Source organism: Capsicum annuum, chromosome 3 (assembly GCF_002878395.1).
Source record: "Capsicum annuum cultivar UCD-10X-F1 chromosome 3, UCD10Xv1.1, whole genome shotgun sequence".
NCBI lineage: Eukaryota > Viridiplantae > Streptophyta > Magnoliopsida > Solanales > Solanaceae > Capsicum > Capsicum annuum.
This window is the reverse complement of record NC_061113.1, coordinates 2089369-2106198: the sequence shown is the minus strand read 5'-3', so window position 1 is coordinate 2106198 and position 16830 is coordinate 2089369. Positions and strand designations below refer to the sequence as shown.

General features: G+C 28.7%; 1 protein-coding gene across 1 annotated transcript; it reads right to left on the bottom strand.

The window, feature by feature from the left end:
• Window positions 1-14137: 14137 nt before the first annotated feature.
• On the bottom strand, window positions 14138-15967 carry LOC107865639. Its single transcript, XM_047410284.1, has 4 exons — window positions 15859-15967; window positions 14642-14805; window positions 14465-14556; window positions 14138-14363 (listed from the first exon to the last, which is right to left on the bottom strand). Exons 1-4 carry the CDS (start codon window positions 15965-15967, stop codon window positions 14138-14140), a joined length of 591 nt encoding a protein of 196 aa, XP_047266240.1.
• Between the last annotated feature and the right edge of the window lie 863 nt (window positions 15968-16830).

Below are 16830 nucleotides of genomic sequence, written 5' to 3'. Positions count from 1 at the left end.
GGCTCTATTTATAGGAAGATTTATATGCATAAATAATTGAAGAGAGGTGTAAAACTAGGAGGTGGGAGGGACATGTATTGGGATGCAATTATTGTTGTGGACCAAAGAAACTTAACAACTTGGGTCTACAAGTGAGAGTTAAAGTCTTAAAGAGAATGCTAGATTTAACTTATTCCGTAATTTTTAAATAACAGCACTAACAAGTTTAGTTATTATGGTAGTGAAGTTGTAACAATACTATTTTAATGAAATATTTAAGTTTATGCTTTGCATGTGAAGCCTCATTTGTTAGGCATTGTTTTATTCTATGAAACTTTTTGGCCTGCATCAAATTTAATTTAAATCTAATACCAATATATTATACGCGAAAACTAGACATCGAGTGGAAAATAAAATAAAATGAAAAAGCAAGTCATCCAAGCAAAATGTAGATGTTGCAAGTATTTACAATGTTCCAACAACAAAAAAAATGAACCTAACGAATATTTTGCTGAATATTTTGGCAATTGGAATGTTGTTCGATCTCGTGACAGATTCAGAATTATGCCGAATCCTTTTATAGCCAAGTATATATTATGACTTAATAAAAGTGCATTTTGTATGAAGAAAGATGTTTTTCCATGAAATACATTTTCTTAGAAAATGTTTGCTTGAAATATAAGTGATTTATTTTAGGTTAGTTTTTGATAAATAAGTGAAGAATGTTATAATCTCAAAAATATTTAAATTTAATTTCACGATAAAATGGGTTGGAGAATGGGGGCGGAAGGGCTAAAATACTCAAAAGATAAAGGGTTGTGGATGTTGGAAATCTTCCTTTTGAAATAATCGATCAGTTTTTTTTTTTTCATTTTCCTAAATTTCTTATCTTGTTTTAAATTATATTTTTCGTTCATTTTTATTTGTTAATTGTTATAGTTCATTTTATGAAAGTCAATCAAATGAATTTCAAAGTTAAATTAAAGTAGATTAATTTATTATTTTAAATTAAATTTAGATATTTAAAAATTATATAAAAATATAAGTTACTATATAATCCTTCTCATTAGTATTATATATAAGAGACAAATCAAGGAATTTGGTAGTTCCCACAAAAATTTTCAATTAAATTTCAATCTTTTCAATTAATTACTTTTTTGTCATGATCTTATCTTTGAAATCAAATTTACTTTTTGTCTTTAGAGTTTACTTTTAGAAGTTCTTTTACCTGATCATTTTGAACGTGTTTTTTATTTTTCAATTCTTTATTTTCTGAATTTATAGACATTCATTGACATGAATTACTATTCAGAAGCCATGTTTAATTCTTTATGCATAAAGTGGATCATCATTTTTCTTTTAGAAAAAACCTGACTTAGTAAACATAAACACCTAATTAATTTATTCAGACTAAGTTTTAATTAATTATAATTCATAGTCTAATTTAACTGTACTGCATCCTCTCCCTTGCTAATACTCTCCTTCCATCTCTCCCAATCTCGTTGTATATCACTATATTTGTATCAATTATATTCGTTTCTTATAATCAGCTACATATGATTGTATTTTTATATTTTCTTGAATTTATATTTATATGGTCCTATATTATATATAGTTTAATCACAACATTTGTATATAATAAAATCAAAGTATCAGATTTTTGTTCATTTTATATTTGCTAATACAAATACGATGGATGACAGTTTATATAAATACAATAGCTACACCGGCTACGACTTGTAATTTTTTAAACCATAGTTATGCATGCCTAATTTTTCCTATATATATGCTGTTTTGAAAGTTTTCCTTTTTAAAAAAAATAAATTCTATACGAACTTTTGTGATTGATTTATATAATAACTGTTTATGAATCTCTTTATACTCTTTATTGAATTATTTTTTAATTCTTCATCTCAAAATATTTAATATTATTTTTCACTTTTTGAGGATCAACTTACATAAATTTTTATCAATATTTTGAAATTATTTTCACTATATTAATGGGAGAATTGATATTTATAATACTTTTCATATAATTTTTTAATATTTAAATTTTAATTTAAAATATTATTTAATCTAACTCAATTTAACTTTAAAGATTATGCAAATATCTTTCAAAAAAACATGCGGTGAGATGAAAAAAGTATATTATTTAATCTTCATCGAGTTGTAAATATTTTACATGCTTCAAAGTTTAAATCATATTATTTTATAAAATATTAAATTACTTGTATGTCGTTTTAGGATAATCCTTTCCCATTGTTGAACTACCACATGAAAAAAACTCATCAAATTAAGAAGAGTATATTAAGAATCCATTTACAATTAATCTTTTACCCCAAAAGCCATATGTTTCCTCAACTATTATATATACTTCCCCAAGGAATTTTTCGCAAACAATACTCCTAACTCACACCCCAAAAGCTAGCTCATGAAAAAGAGGATTGCTCAGCTCAAACCTAATAAGGAGAGCAAGGACCTATAATCCCACCGATGTGGGATACCAACACACCCTCGGCACGCCCAAGATTGGACAACTGGAAAATAGACAATATAAAATGGAGGGTCCAACATTGGAAACAAATGAATTGGGTGGGCCTGGCTCTAATACCATGTTAAAATTAGTCTTGAACCAAACTCACACCCTAAAAGCTAACTCATGAGGAGAAGAATTGCCTATGCCTTATAAGGTGGCCAAGAACGTTATAACCCGCCGATGTGGGACACCACCAATAATAAATATGTTGATGTTGTTGTTAGTAGGTTTAAGTATACTTAAGAGGGAGAGTGTAAATCATGATCAATTTTTTTTATTAGAAAGATCTCATTACTTATTTTAAGTGTCATTAGCGTAAGGGGGATTAATTAATTAATATGGTTTAATTACGTCTCGACTTGTAAAACAAGAAAAAGACTTGTATGAAACTGAAAATTTTAAATATATGTGTACATGAATTTCTTGTGTCAAATAAAATGTATACTCCCTACGTCCCAAATTAGCAGCTCCAAATTGAGATGACACATTGATTAAGAAAAATAATTAATAAAATGGCTAGTTTACTATAATACCCCTATTAAATGATATTTACATTTTAATTTGAAAAAAAATAATTACTGCAAAAGGTAAAATAAGAAAAAAATTTCTGTTATTTCTTGATTAATGAAAAAAAAAGTAAAATGAGAAATTAAATTAGAAAATTTGAGACGGAGAAAGTATTTTATATGCATGAATTTGTAGTGAGAGGCGCATTTCTTCTACTAGTATTAATATAAAAACAAATACTCCTCCTGTTTCATATTATTTGGCTCCTATGAATTTGACCCTCTCATTAAGAAAATATTAATTAAGAGGTTTATTTTATCAAATTAGCTTTACTAATTATATTTTGAAAATATAAATTTGAGTAAATACACTTTATTTAGTCATTTAATGTTAAGGGTAGTATTGGAAGAACATAATAAAATTCTTTTGATTTCATCAAAGAAACAACTAAATTAAAATAAATATTTTTTAAAAAAAGGCCAACTAAAATGAAACGGAAAAATTAATAGTAGGATATCTTAAATTATTAATCAAACTTTATTTAATCCGTAATCAAACACCGTCAAAATAGATTTCAAACCACGTGCATGGGTTGGTGGCCCAGAAATTAATGCATGTAGAAAATGTCAAACGGTCACTTATCAGTTTACTTATCCAAGACTCTTCCAACTTGCCCTGCTGCCACGCAAAAGAAAAAAATCATTAAAAATATTATCCTTCTTACCAAACAGAAATTGTGGGGATATTGAGAAAAAATGAGTTTTCTAATAAAAATAGAAAATAGATTGTATAAATAGATTTTCATAGTACATAGCTTCTTTTAGTGGCGGATCCATGAAAATCACACTTCAAACCATTGCATCTAATCATGTGTTTGTTCATTAGGTGTATTTTAATATTTTATATCATTTATTCTATATTTTTTATATAATTACATCTAATCTACGTCTAGTTTAGTGAGCATTGAAGTATTCGAAAAATACACATGGATCCGCCCCTGACTTCTTTTCACCTTTTGACAGACCTCATCTTCACTCTCCGAACTTAACTCCAACCCCCCGCCACCCCCTTTCTCACCAATCCATACACTTACCGCACCCACTCCCTCATCTCACTTATGGACGAAGCCACCTTAGACAAAGAACAGTTTGGTACACACTATATATTCATCAAAAATTTATTATGTTCATATTCTAATGAGGTTAAATGTTAATTATTATGAATGTACAATTAAAAAAAACTTTATATACTCTTCATCAATATAATATTTTCAATTATATATTGAGTTAAAAAAAATAAGTGTGCGTATATTTCTTTCGGATCCAATACACCCAATATCATATACAATCAATGTTGATATATAATTAGATATGAAAAAAAATACAAGTAGCATATTTAAGTATTAAATTATAAAAAATAGTAATACTTTTATTAAATTATATTTTGTAGCATATTTATTTATATTTTTGTAGCAATAATTTGCAAAAATACAAAATATATATCGATTATAAGGGCAGTAAAAATCATATATATTTGTATTTTTGTAGCAACAGTTTGCAAAAATATAAAATACAACTTGATATATTATGTAATTATGAAACTATTGCTATGAAACTCAAAATTAAGGGGATAAGTATGCTATTTCTGAATTTTTCCCATTAGATATTGTACATATACTAATAAGAAGGACATGAACTAGCCATTTTAAAAAAAAATGGCCCATGGTTTAAAAATGTGGACAATTGCAGCTGGTCGGTCCAATTTAATTTTCTTTTTTAGTCATTTGGCCCAATTGGGCACATGCAGTCTCTATACTCAATTGATACACTTTTATACCACATTGAGATACTTTTATACTATATTGATACACTTTTTTAAAAAGAGAAAGGAAATTCTATGCAAGCACCTGCAGTCCCTATACCCAATTGATACTCTTTTATACCACATTAATATACTTTTATACTAAATTGATACACTTGCAGTGTCCATATACTCAAATTGATACTCTCTTATACTAGATTGATACATTTTTAGAATGCATGTCGAAACTATCTAGAGAGAGTCGTATAAAATATGTATCTAAATAATAACTGTAGTTAAAAATTGTATAGAAAGTGTATAAAAATGCTATAATTAATGTATAGAATATGTATATATATAGCAACTGTATCATTATTATATATAAATATATATCTTCAACAATTGTATTATATTAAAAGTATATGGTATTGTATTTTATTGTATAAATAAGTAAAACTAAACAAAACAAATAGTATATTATTTTAATAATGTTGGTGAATGCAAAATAATATAAAAAAAATTGTTTAAAAAGAATAAAAAAGAGTAGAATAAGAAAAGGAGCCAAAAAAAGCATCAACAAAAATTTTAAAAAAAGAAAAGAAAAGAAAAAGGAAGGTAAGAACTTGACCTAGAAAAATTAAACCAGTGAATATCTAAACATTGTCCACCAAAAGAAGGTTAGAAATTGGGGTATCTATTTCTAAACCATTCGGTTGGAATTACTTTCCACCGAGTGGTTATTTATCGGATTTTAAAATTTAGGTGTTAATTTTATGAAATTATTTTAGTTTTAGGTGTTATTTTTGTCCTTTTTCTTCTTTTTTTTAAAGAAAAATTAGCCCAACTAAAATTTACATATATACACTAAATAAAATTGCTTTATTACATAATATACCAATTTGGTAAAGTATTTACACATATCCCAAAATATTTACATAAATTCCTTTATTTTCAACTTTCTCTTTCTTAAACATTATACATCTCTCAACAGATTTTCTCTTCCGTATTTTACTCCTCCATATCCTCCCACAACACCCGATTTTTACTCCATAATTGAACCCCCTTATTCTCGGCAAAATTGAAGAATCGTGTATCTAGGGGTTTCAACTAGTAAGTTAGAAGATTTTTCTTTTCTTTTTTTAACTTTTTCAATTTTTGAAGTTGATCGTATATTGGGATTGTTGCATGTTTGTTTTACCTTACTTTGCAAGTATTTTCAAGTTTCGTAGTTCGATTTTTATGTTTTCTTCATATAATACTCTTGGTTTGTAGCTTTTTTTTTTTTTTTTAAATTTACCTATTTTTGTATTTTTCAATTTATTTTATGAATGTATGTTTGTTTATAAGGATTTACCACATTTTTGCAAGTATTTTTAAGTTTTGTAGTTGATTCGGATCGAATGTATTACTGAAAAAAATTGGTAATAGATTCTTGTCCTAACTTTAGTTTAGGACTTAGTCAGTTAGATTCTAAAAAACAAGATATACCCGTTGGGTTTGTTCCTGGTACATTTGATTTAGAAGAACCCAATTTCACAGAGAATCGTTCAAAGCATCGAAACGATCCGACAACAATGAAGAGATTGAAGGAAACGACCACTTCCATATCAAAGAAATCAAGTTCAAAAACGGCCAGTAAGAAGAAGTTTGATGATTCCCGTAGACCACGTCTTTCGAAGATATTGATTAAACATTGTACTTTACTTACGTTGCAACATTATTGTCTAATATAGTGGAACATAGAATTTTGTGCAACACTAATGTATAATATTACTAATATGTTATACATTTCATTTTTTTTATACATTGAATATTCTTATTACATATTAGAAGCATTTGGAACTGGGTGTGTTATTATACATTTATGAAGTCTTCCTTTTGTATAAGGTTTTATTATACAGTCTGACAACATTGTATGTCATATATGTTTAAGGTGAAATGTTTAGTCTGACATTATATATTGCATATATTTGATTACTAATGTATAATTTTATTACATAAATTTTATTATACATTGCTTTTCATACTATATTATACATAACAAGTATTGTATGGTTTAGTTGATATTATACATTTAGGGAGTTATACATTTCATTTTTTTATACATTGGATGTTCTTATTACATATAAGAAGCATTTGGAACTGAGTGTGTTATTATACATTTATGAAGTCTTCCTTTTGTATAATGTTTTATCATACATTCTGACATTTAGGGAGTTTTCATACTGTATAAAGTGACATTATACATCTGAATAGCTGATATGTCATACATTTTTGTAAGGTGAACTAGTTTAGTACGCAACAGTATACATTATTGCATCTCAAACATTTGTAACTTTTTGTGTAATTATTGTATTATTTTATTATTTTAGGGCATGAAATACCGTATAAATAAAGTCCCGGAGCACCCTTTGCATATTTTGAGCTCATGCAATCGTGATTTTGCTGAAGACATAAAGTCTTATTTTGGAGATGATATTTTTAGGACATTTAGAAATACGTTATTTGGGATTTGCTTGACCTTCCGTAGTGCAATTGGATTAGGTAGATTTCAAAATGTATCCTTATGCTAGAAATCCAATAATATATTAAGGACGAGATACATGTGTGTGTGCAGGGGAAGATTTTAAAATTTATCATGAATTTGTCATTATCAGCGGCCTGACTGCACCGATGATATTGATGAGTTTATGTATACTTCATCATCAAAATCCCCTTTGATTTTAAAGTATTTTTCTAAATCTGGAGGTGATATAACTAGGTCAAAACTGATAACACGTGTGAAGATAGGAAATTTCAAGAACTCTGAATATGCTTTGAACTTTGCGATATTATAGTTTGTTCATACATTCATGTTATCTCAGCATAAAGAAGCACCAATTAGTGTAGCTCACTTTCAAATGAACGAGGATGGTCGGTACATACACTTTTCATGGGGAAAGATAATTTTTAAAAAGTTGATCAACTCATGGCGGCAAGAGTTTAGAGTCGTAAAGCAGTTATATTCTTTGGGTGGAATGCCCCACGCTCTAAATGGCTGGATATTTGAGTGTTGCTCTTCAGTTGATAAAAAAATTGCTTTGCGACATGAAAACATCATCCCAAGAACACTTAACTGGTCTATGGAGTGTACAAGGTCTAAGTATAAATCTTAAGTAAGGTAATTATATAACATATTAAATATTTTTATTTTATACTCAACTTATCGAAGTTTTAATATTTCATTTTAAAAATAATTTTTGCAGTGTTCTTTCAAGAATTTACAACCTACAAGTGAAGAAGTTCGTACTTTAGATTTGTCTTTCTCTGAGGATTTTGTGATTTTTGATCCAATATCTGCTGCTTCCACTTCTGTTGCTGCAACAATGCAAACATCAGGCGATGAAGATCAATCGCGTGTTGTCACTGCAGATGACGATTATGATGATTTCCCCACTGGACCTACTCAGGAATTTCTATAAAAGGCTCATTTGGCTACACCTTTATCAACTAAACAGCCATCCAAAAGAAGTAAAACAGTTATGTTTCAGGAAGTTAGTTCAGCTGTGACAAATGCACAAAAATCAACAAGTTCTCATTCAGTACGTCACGTGTCTGGTATGTTTTCTAAAATACAATAACAATTAATAGATAAGCTACAAATTCGTGTGTCTGATTTTGATCATCGTCATCAAGTAGAAATTGGTGTGTCTCCTGAGTGCAAACAAATCAAGTCTGTTCCTTCATCTTCCACAACGCCTGAAGGAACTTCTAAGTCTAATTTAGATATGGAGCAGATAAAGAGTTACATCAAAATATATGTAAGTTAATTTTCTCATTCACAAATTATTATTTTTGAAAAGTATTACTTGTTTCTAATATCTTATTGTTTATCTGTACGTTATAAGGTTGATAAGCAAATTGCTGAGCTGAAAACACTAATCTCCAATATACCTGCTGAGGTCGTTAAAGCATTGAAGAAAGAAGAGAATAAAGAATCTCCGGTATAAAATAATTTTCCTTCAAATTTTTAATACTTTGAATAAATACTCATACATTAGAATTATTCATGATATATAGGAGGAGAAAATTGTTCATCAACGAGAAGGTGTACAGGGAGGCTAAAAAATAAATGACAGTATTAATAAGAATGAGTTGCGGGCAATTTTAATCTACATTACATTGTCATGTTACTATTAATCTGTATAACTCCAACATCTTAACCTTTTTTTGTTTGGTTCTTATACAGCATGAAGATGAGTACACCAGACCAGTCATTCACATAACAAATGATGAACCATCAGTAATTGAAACTTTGGAAACAGATCCAAGATTGTGTCCACATTCATACTGAATGTCCAACAATAACTGAGGTTCAATTCAAACAGAAAGTATATATATGATATGTATAAATATGGTTATACATTCACAACCATGCATAATAGTTATCAAATTATAAAAAAAATATTTTCATTCATCAATATATAAATTGAATTAAATGTATAGACATCCTATTGTCAATTTTTTGTAGGATGAGCACATGAATGATAAAGAAGAGGGACATGAAGAAGAATCGCAAAACACTCACAGTAATAATATGAAAGATATATCGATACATTTTTGTCTCTCATGTTGGTTTGTTCTTAGATGAGATGAATCTCAATATTTTAAAACGCTTTACTTGTAGGCTGTTACAGTATTATTATGCATACATTTGAATGTATAATGATATGTTATACATTATTAATACTGATAGTCTATTTGAGAAAATGAATGTTCTTTATGAATATCCTCATACATATCTATGTTACTTACAATTATTTATGTATGAACATTGCTCAATAACAACTCAAACAAAGTGTGAATACATTCATACGCACTCCTTACAGACACCATCTGCAAATCAGTATTATAATATTTTTCCCTTTCCAACTAGTGGTTACTTTGATTAAATGTTCATACCTTCTAATTATCACTTAATTTAGGTTGACCTTATCCCTGATAAAGAGCAAGCTGGTCTTGAAGATTTGGTGAAAGAACATGGTCCTGTGATGGTATCTTTGTTGTTATTTTTTCAAAACTCTTGCTGGTTTAATTTACATCGTAATACTATCTTATTTTGAGACTATTTTAGTTTCATTATACATTCATTTGAATGTATAACATTATGTTATAAATAAAATCAGCACATCACAAATACATATGCATTTGTTATACATTTCAATTTCGAATCATCAGTATATATTTTTTTAATTAAACTACGTATCACTTTGAATAAGCTTTCATACATAATAATTGTTAATGAATGTAGGATGAGCATAATGCTGCAGAAGAAGCAGGTTGTATTGAAGAATTGAATATACAACATAGCCCTGATATGAAATATTTAGAGGTACTTTTTTGGTTGTTCATATTATTTTTTAACTCAAAACTTACATGCTTATACATTCACACCCATGCCTAATACATATCAAATTATATAAAAAACTTTTCATTCACAATTTTATGACTTTTCAAATCACCATTACAATTTTTTTTCACTGAACTATGTCTTACTTTGAATAAATGTTCCGACATTCTACTTAACTCTTAATTTAGGATGAGCTTATGCTCGATAAAGAGGAAACTAGTGTCGAAGATTTGGGAAAAGAGCACAGTCATGTGATGATACATTTCTTGTTATTTTCTGTTTTACTCCTGCTGATTTAACACTTCAAATCTAAATGCATAGACTTACGACACATTACTATTAAAAAAGGATCATAATATTCCTATATGCATATCTAAAATTTTCAATTTTCATTCTACAATGATTTATTTTTGTTTTGTTACTTCGTATTATGTACTTCTATTATTGGTCTTTATTAATTATAGCTCATAATGAATATTTAACAGTATATGAACTGATTCTACCTAAGTATAGTGGATTATGTATAATGTACATTGCAATACTATCCTAATTTGGGAATGTTCCAGCTTCATTATACTTTCATTTAAATGTATAACAGTATGCTATACAATCATACAGAGTATTATACATTCATATTCAATTTTTACATATACAGATTTCAAATCACCTTAACATATTTATTTTCTTACATAATGATTTTATTTAAAATAGTATGATCATATTGTCGCAAAAGAATCACGTTGTGCTGAAGAATTGAACAAACATCATAGTACTAATGTGAAGGGTTTGTAAATATTTTTTTGATAGTTCATATGTTGTTTTTTAACTCAAAAACTATCTACATAAATGTAGCTTCTGTTTAGGTATAATTAACGTCATACATTAATATGTTTGCTTTTACACATAACACATCAATATTTTTTCTGTAGGATGATGTCAATGCCACAATAATGGAGTCTGTTCAAGATGCTTTAGATGTACTATTATTTGAGTTGTCAATACCATCAAATACAAATAAATTCAATGTTGTTACACCAAATATAGTGACAAAAAATGACCACTTTCAGATAGTCAGTTTCCACCTGATTTTTCGGATGCTCAAGTAAGGGAGCTTAAAGCACCAAAACACGTGAAGTCAAAAAATCACCTGTAAAAAGAGATCGAAAAAAGTCGAAGATTTTTAGGTCACCATACATCATAAAATTTGGATCGAGCTCTAAAGATAAGGGCAGTTCTGCTAATGAAGAGAAGCAAATGTATGCTTTTGATAGTTGTACCATTTACGAAGATTTGTCTAATCAATTGATTAGTGATTATTCATAGTGACTTGAAATTGGGTTACTCAAATATCATGTTTCCAAGTAAGTTATTTAGATAGATTTCTAAATTATTAAAAATAGTACAGAAGAATAAATCTTGGAGAAGTCTAATCCTTGATTATGTTACAGGAAACAAACAGACAATCACTATCTAAAAAATGCTCCAGGATTAGGTTATTCTTTATTGGACTTTGTTGTTGCACAAGCACTCTCAAAGAATTGGTTCTACTTGATTTCGCAACACGTGTTGGAATGATGAGGTAAATTAAACTAAACTATATCATGCTTCTTTAAACTTTTACTAAAAATGTACTCATTATTACGAAATAAATAGAATCTAATATATGATTACATATCATACATGTGGTCTCATGTATAACCACATTTTAAACATGTCATGGTAACAGATCATACATTCATTATCTTTGTTGAAAACATAATAATAACTATAACATATGACTTTGTTTTATGATTACATATTATACATGTGGTATGATATATAATCACATTTTATACATGTTATGTTAACAGATCATATACTCATGTTCATGACCAATACATAATAATAACTAAAATATATGCCTTAGAATCAGTTGTATGGTTAAATATCATACATGTTGTGTGATTTATAATCACATCATATAAATGTAATGATACTAGATCACTAATTCAAGTTCTTAAGCAATACATACTAATAACTAAACATATGCATTTTTATTTCAGTGTTTAACATAATCTTACCCTTTTTAACATGTAGCACTTAGATGTGATATTCTACCATTTGACAAAAAAATCAAAGTTGCAACAGTGTGATACATATAGATATACGAAAATCAGCTGCTTCTTCAAAACATATATTGAAAAGACATACGAACGATATTTTCCAACAGTTAAAGCAGAGCAGATATCCACGCAAGAAAACTACGTAAAATTCGTTGCTTGTTCTTCAAATGAAATTGATATAACAAATATAATTAATGGATTCTGTAATCCTGCGAATTTACCATGGCATTTGGTTGATGAGGTATATGTTCCTGTTAACTGTGAAAAAGAATATCACTGGGTATTGACTGTAATTGTGTTAAAGAAAAGAACGGTACGTGTGTATGATTCATCGTCAAGCAAAAGAAAAAATGAACCACCAATCGAAATACGAAATTAGCAGCCATGCTGCGTACTTACTTGTCGGACAGTGATGTTTTTCAAAAGACTGAAAGAATTGACTGGTCAACACTTAAAGCGTACGAAGGGAAGCTTGGTCTGCAAACTGGAGAGATAAGTCACAACCCATTTGATATTGAATACGCCAAAAACATTCCACAACAAGCGTCTGATAGTTTGTAAGTGTCTTTTACTTTTTAAATTTTAACATATATAATCATGGTAAATTAGTTAAAGGAATGGTTCTTTCATTTTTTTAAAATATCAGGGACTGCGGGGTCTTCGTGGCTGCATATGCAGAAATATTGAGTGAAGGACAGCAAGTCCATTCATGTGAGTTTGAAGGTTGCAAGTCAACGTGCATGATATGCTTCGTTACTATGGCATTACGGAGTGATGAAGACAAAGAAAGGTTATACGAGTGATATTGACGATCCTCCTCGGCCAAAAAATACTTTTGTCCAATCACCTGATGAAAGTGCAATTGTTACTTTGGAGTAGCTCCTTCTAAAAATATTCTAATTGCTTTTTTAGTTGTTTCTGCTAAATAGTTATACACAGTAATATTTTTTTGAATGTTGATTTTTACGCAACATTATATGGGTGGCAGTTTTTGTTCTACTACATTTACATTTACATAAACTCTATTGTGCTTATTCTATATTGTTTGTTAATTAGTCACTTTGCCAAACATAATATTACCAACACTGTATAACAACAATTTATATATTAATGAATTATATATAGGTAAAACATTGTGTTTTTTTCCAGCATTAAAGAAGTTAATATTATATTATGAGTTAATTATACATTGAACAAGTATCAATTTATTTTTGATAAATTTATTATATAACATCATACACGTTGACACTCTTTCATTGCTGAATTGAAAACAGCTATGGCATTCAAAAAAATTTAAGAAGAATAACAGCAGATCGTAAATTCTAAACAAACAAAATGTATTAGTCATTTGACGTAATACTGATAAGAAAATAAGAAAAAGTTTTAATACCATACATACATCTTAATGTATAATCTATACTCTTAACACAAAATTCTTTGCTTTATATTTTGCTAGTTCTTATGTTTTTTAAAATCATTTACTTTAATATCATACATGTTGTTAATGTATAATAGTATAGAATACATAATATATATAAGACAGGTTAATGTTAAATATATTATACATTATAACTACATATTACTACGTTACAATAATGAGCAGTAAAGTCACAAAATATAATAATTCAAAACTGTATTATTTGGTTGCGAAAATATCAAACATTAAGTAATAATTAAACATCACATAACAGTTAAAAACATAAAATAAACTTTAACAAGTATCAACAAAATAAAAAAAAATGATGTTCTGTAGTTATAACCAAACGAACAATTAGCATTTAGAACAACAAAATAAAATCTGTAACTTTTTTTGGGGAAGAAACCTCACGTCCTATGGTTGTGGCCTGCACGCCTGCATTTACTGTAATGGTTTGAACTTATAAGTGATTCACTAGATTTCAAATGCCTTCCTTTCTTTGGCCTCCTAGGAGGTCTTTTGTATTTGGGTGGCAAAACTTCGTCGGCATCAACAAAATGTGAAACAATCCAATCTTTCATCTCTGGCATAGGAACTATGGGGAGTTCATATGTCTTGACAATGGTGTTTGGCCTGTACAATTCTGAACAGTAACGTCCATACTCTTTTAAATCAATATTTATACTCTTCAAAATGCTATTGCGTGTGCACATGAAATTTCATCAATTTGATACCGACAACAGTTACACGTGTCATGATCAATATCAATAATGTACCTCCTTCCTGATTCATACACACAGTACAGATAACTACCAGCAGCCTTAACCTGTTAACAATGATTAATTTTATACAGTAAAAAATATATAAATTAATAACAAATATAAAGTAGATTCAACTATCATAATACATACCATCATCCGTAATGACTTAACTCCATTATCAGTTAGAATTTCTTGAAATCTTCTCCCAAACGTTGTGTTTGTATAAGATGCAATTTCACTGTTCTTACAATTCCATGCAGCGAATAGAATCTTAACTTCTTCAAGGAAATCTAAAATAGGAAGTACTCTAGCCTCTACCAAACAACAGTTAATACATTCAACTATATTAGAGGTCATCATTCTACCTTTATTAATAGGAGAGTGACATCGAGATCATTTATCATATCCAGCTTTTTCCAGATATTCCTTAACCCTTGGATCAACCTTTTCAACCTTTGACACAATGTAATCAAAATTTTCTTTTCTATACGCTTTAGCCATGGAATAATAAAGGTCACTAAGTCTATCTTTGCTTTTTCTAAAATATTTATAAATATTTTTTCATAAATGTCAAATACATGCAAGATGGGGGACATTAGGATAAACAATGCTCTCGCCCTTTATGATACACTCATTTCGATCCGATACAACACACATATTGTCCCGTTTTCCAAATGCTTCTTTAAATTGATGAAAAAATTAAGTCCACGCATTGTCATTTTTTGAATTCACAACACCATAAGCTAATGGAAGAATACATCCTAAACAAAAACAAACAAACAAATTTATATGTATAGTTCTATAATATGTGTACACCACTGAACAGGTTTCTAATTATTTTACATTTAAGTAATACATGACATCATACATGTTGTCCCACCTTTATCACTTAATTGAAAACAAGTACAAATATATAACATCACACATTTTAATAACGTATAACAATACATCATACATTGTAAAAATACTGCTAGGAAATTATACATTTAATTATTAGTAAATGTATGAGACATTAAACGTAAAATTGACAAGAAAATATTGATATTTTACAACATCATACATACACCATAACGTATAATCGCTAATCATACACATATCACACAAATCAAAATCTACTTAAGTTTTACTTATTCTGTTTTAAAATGAAAATGCAATTTATAGAGTTGTTTAAACAGAAAGTAGCATCTACTTTATAAAAAAAATTAATAACACAAAATAAAAGGCATAAAATCAGCTACTTGGTGAAGTACTATATGTACTCACTAAGCAAGTCCAAATTTTATTATACATACATGGGCAACATACAATCAGCTATAATTCATGCACAATGCTGAAATATCAAAGATGAAAATTTTAAAGTATGATACCTGCACCATCAAGAGTGCTCGCTGATACAAACGTTCCTTGATATGGCCCGATTAAATGAGCACCATCTACAACTACTATTGGATGGCAAAATTTGAACCTCCTAATCATTGGATGTAAGGCAATAAATAAGTATTTAAACTCGTTATCTAATGTCTTATCCATCCGAATGTATGATCCAGGATATACCTGGTTCAACATATATATATAACGGGGCATTTTTCGATATCCATCAGCTGGTCCACCTCTAAGAATCGCAATTGCCTTTTCCTTTGCCCGTCAAGCCATCATGTAGTTAATATCAACACCATAGACGACCTTCATCTCTTCAATTATGTCTGTCGGTGTATGTATTCTCTTGTAATTAATTAACTTTGGTGCAGTAAATTCACTGACAAAGGCTGTTGTTGCAACCAAATTATTCAGTATTCTATCACTCAGACTGCAATTATGTTTCGAATCAAATATCTTTATCGCAAAAATTTCCGAATGATTCATCGAATATGCCTTTAGAACACATTTGCAATCTTTGACACGGCAGTGTAACACATAGCTGCAGTTACATTTTAAAACATGTTGTCAATTTATTAACGTACATATAAATTCAATAATTTAAGTCAAAATACCATAATTAAATTGTTATAGTTTTATTATACATTCGAATGAATGTATAATGGCATATTATACATTGTAAATAAAACTCCATTTTGTGCAAACAGCAAAACCAGAAATTGAAGTCAACAATGAAACTCCATTACCAAAGGCTATTACAACACAACAACATCCTTCACAACATCTACAAATAAAAAATGATAATTTATTTCATACCTTTGTTTGTCAGATCATTTAGTAAAGGTGTTGAAGCCATTCGATATCGCATATTTCGCCATAACCGATACCAAAGTTTGCTTATCCTTATAACGCTGGTTAACTTTTATTTCAGTGTTCTTCAAATTCCAGAACGTATAATGAAT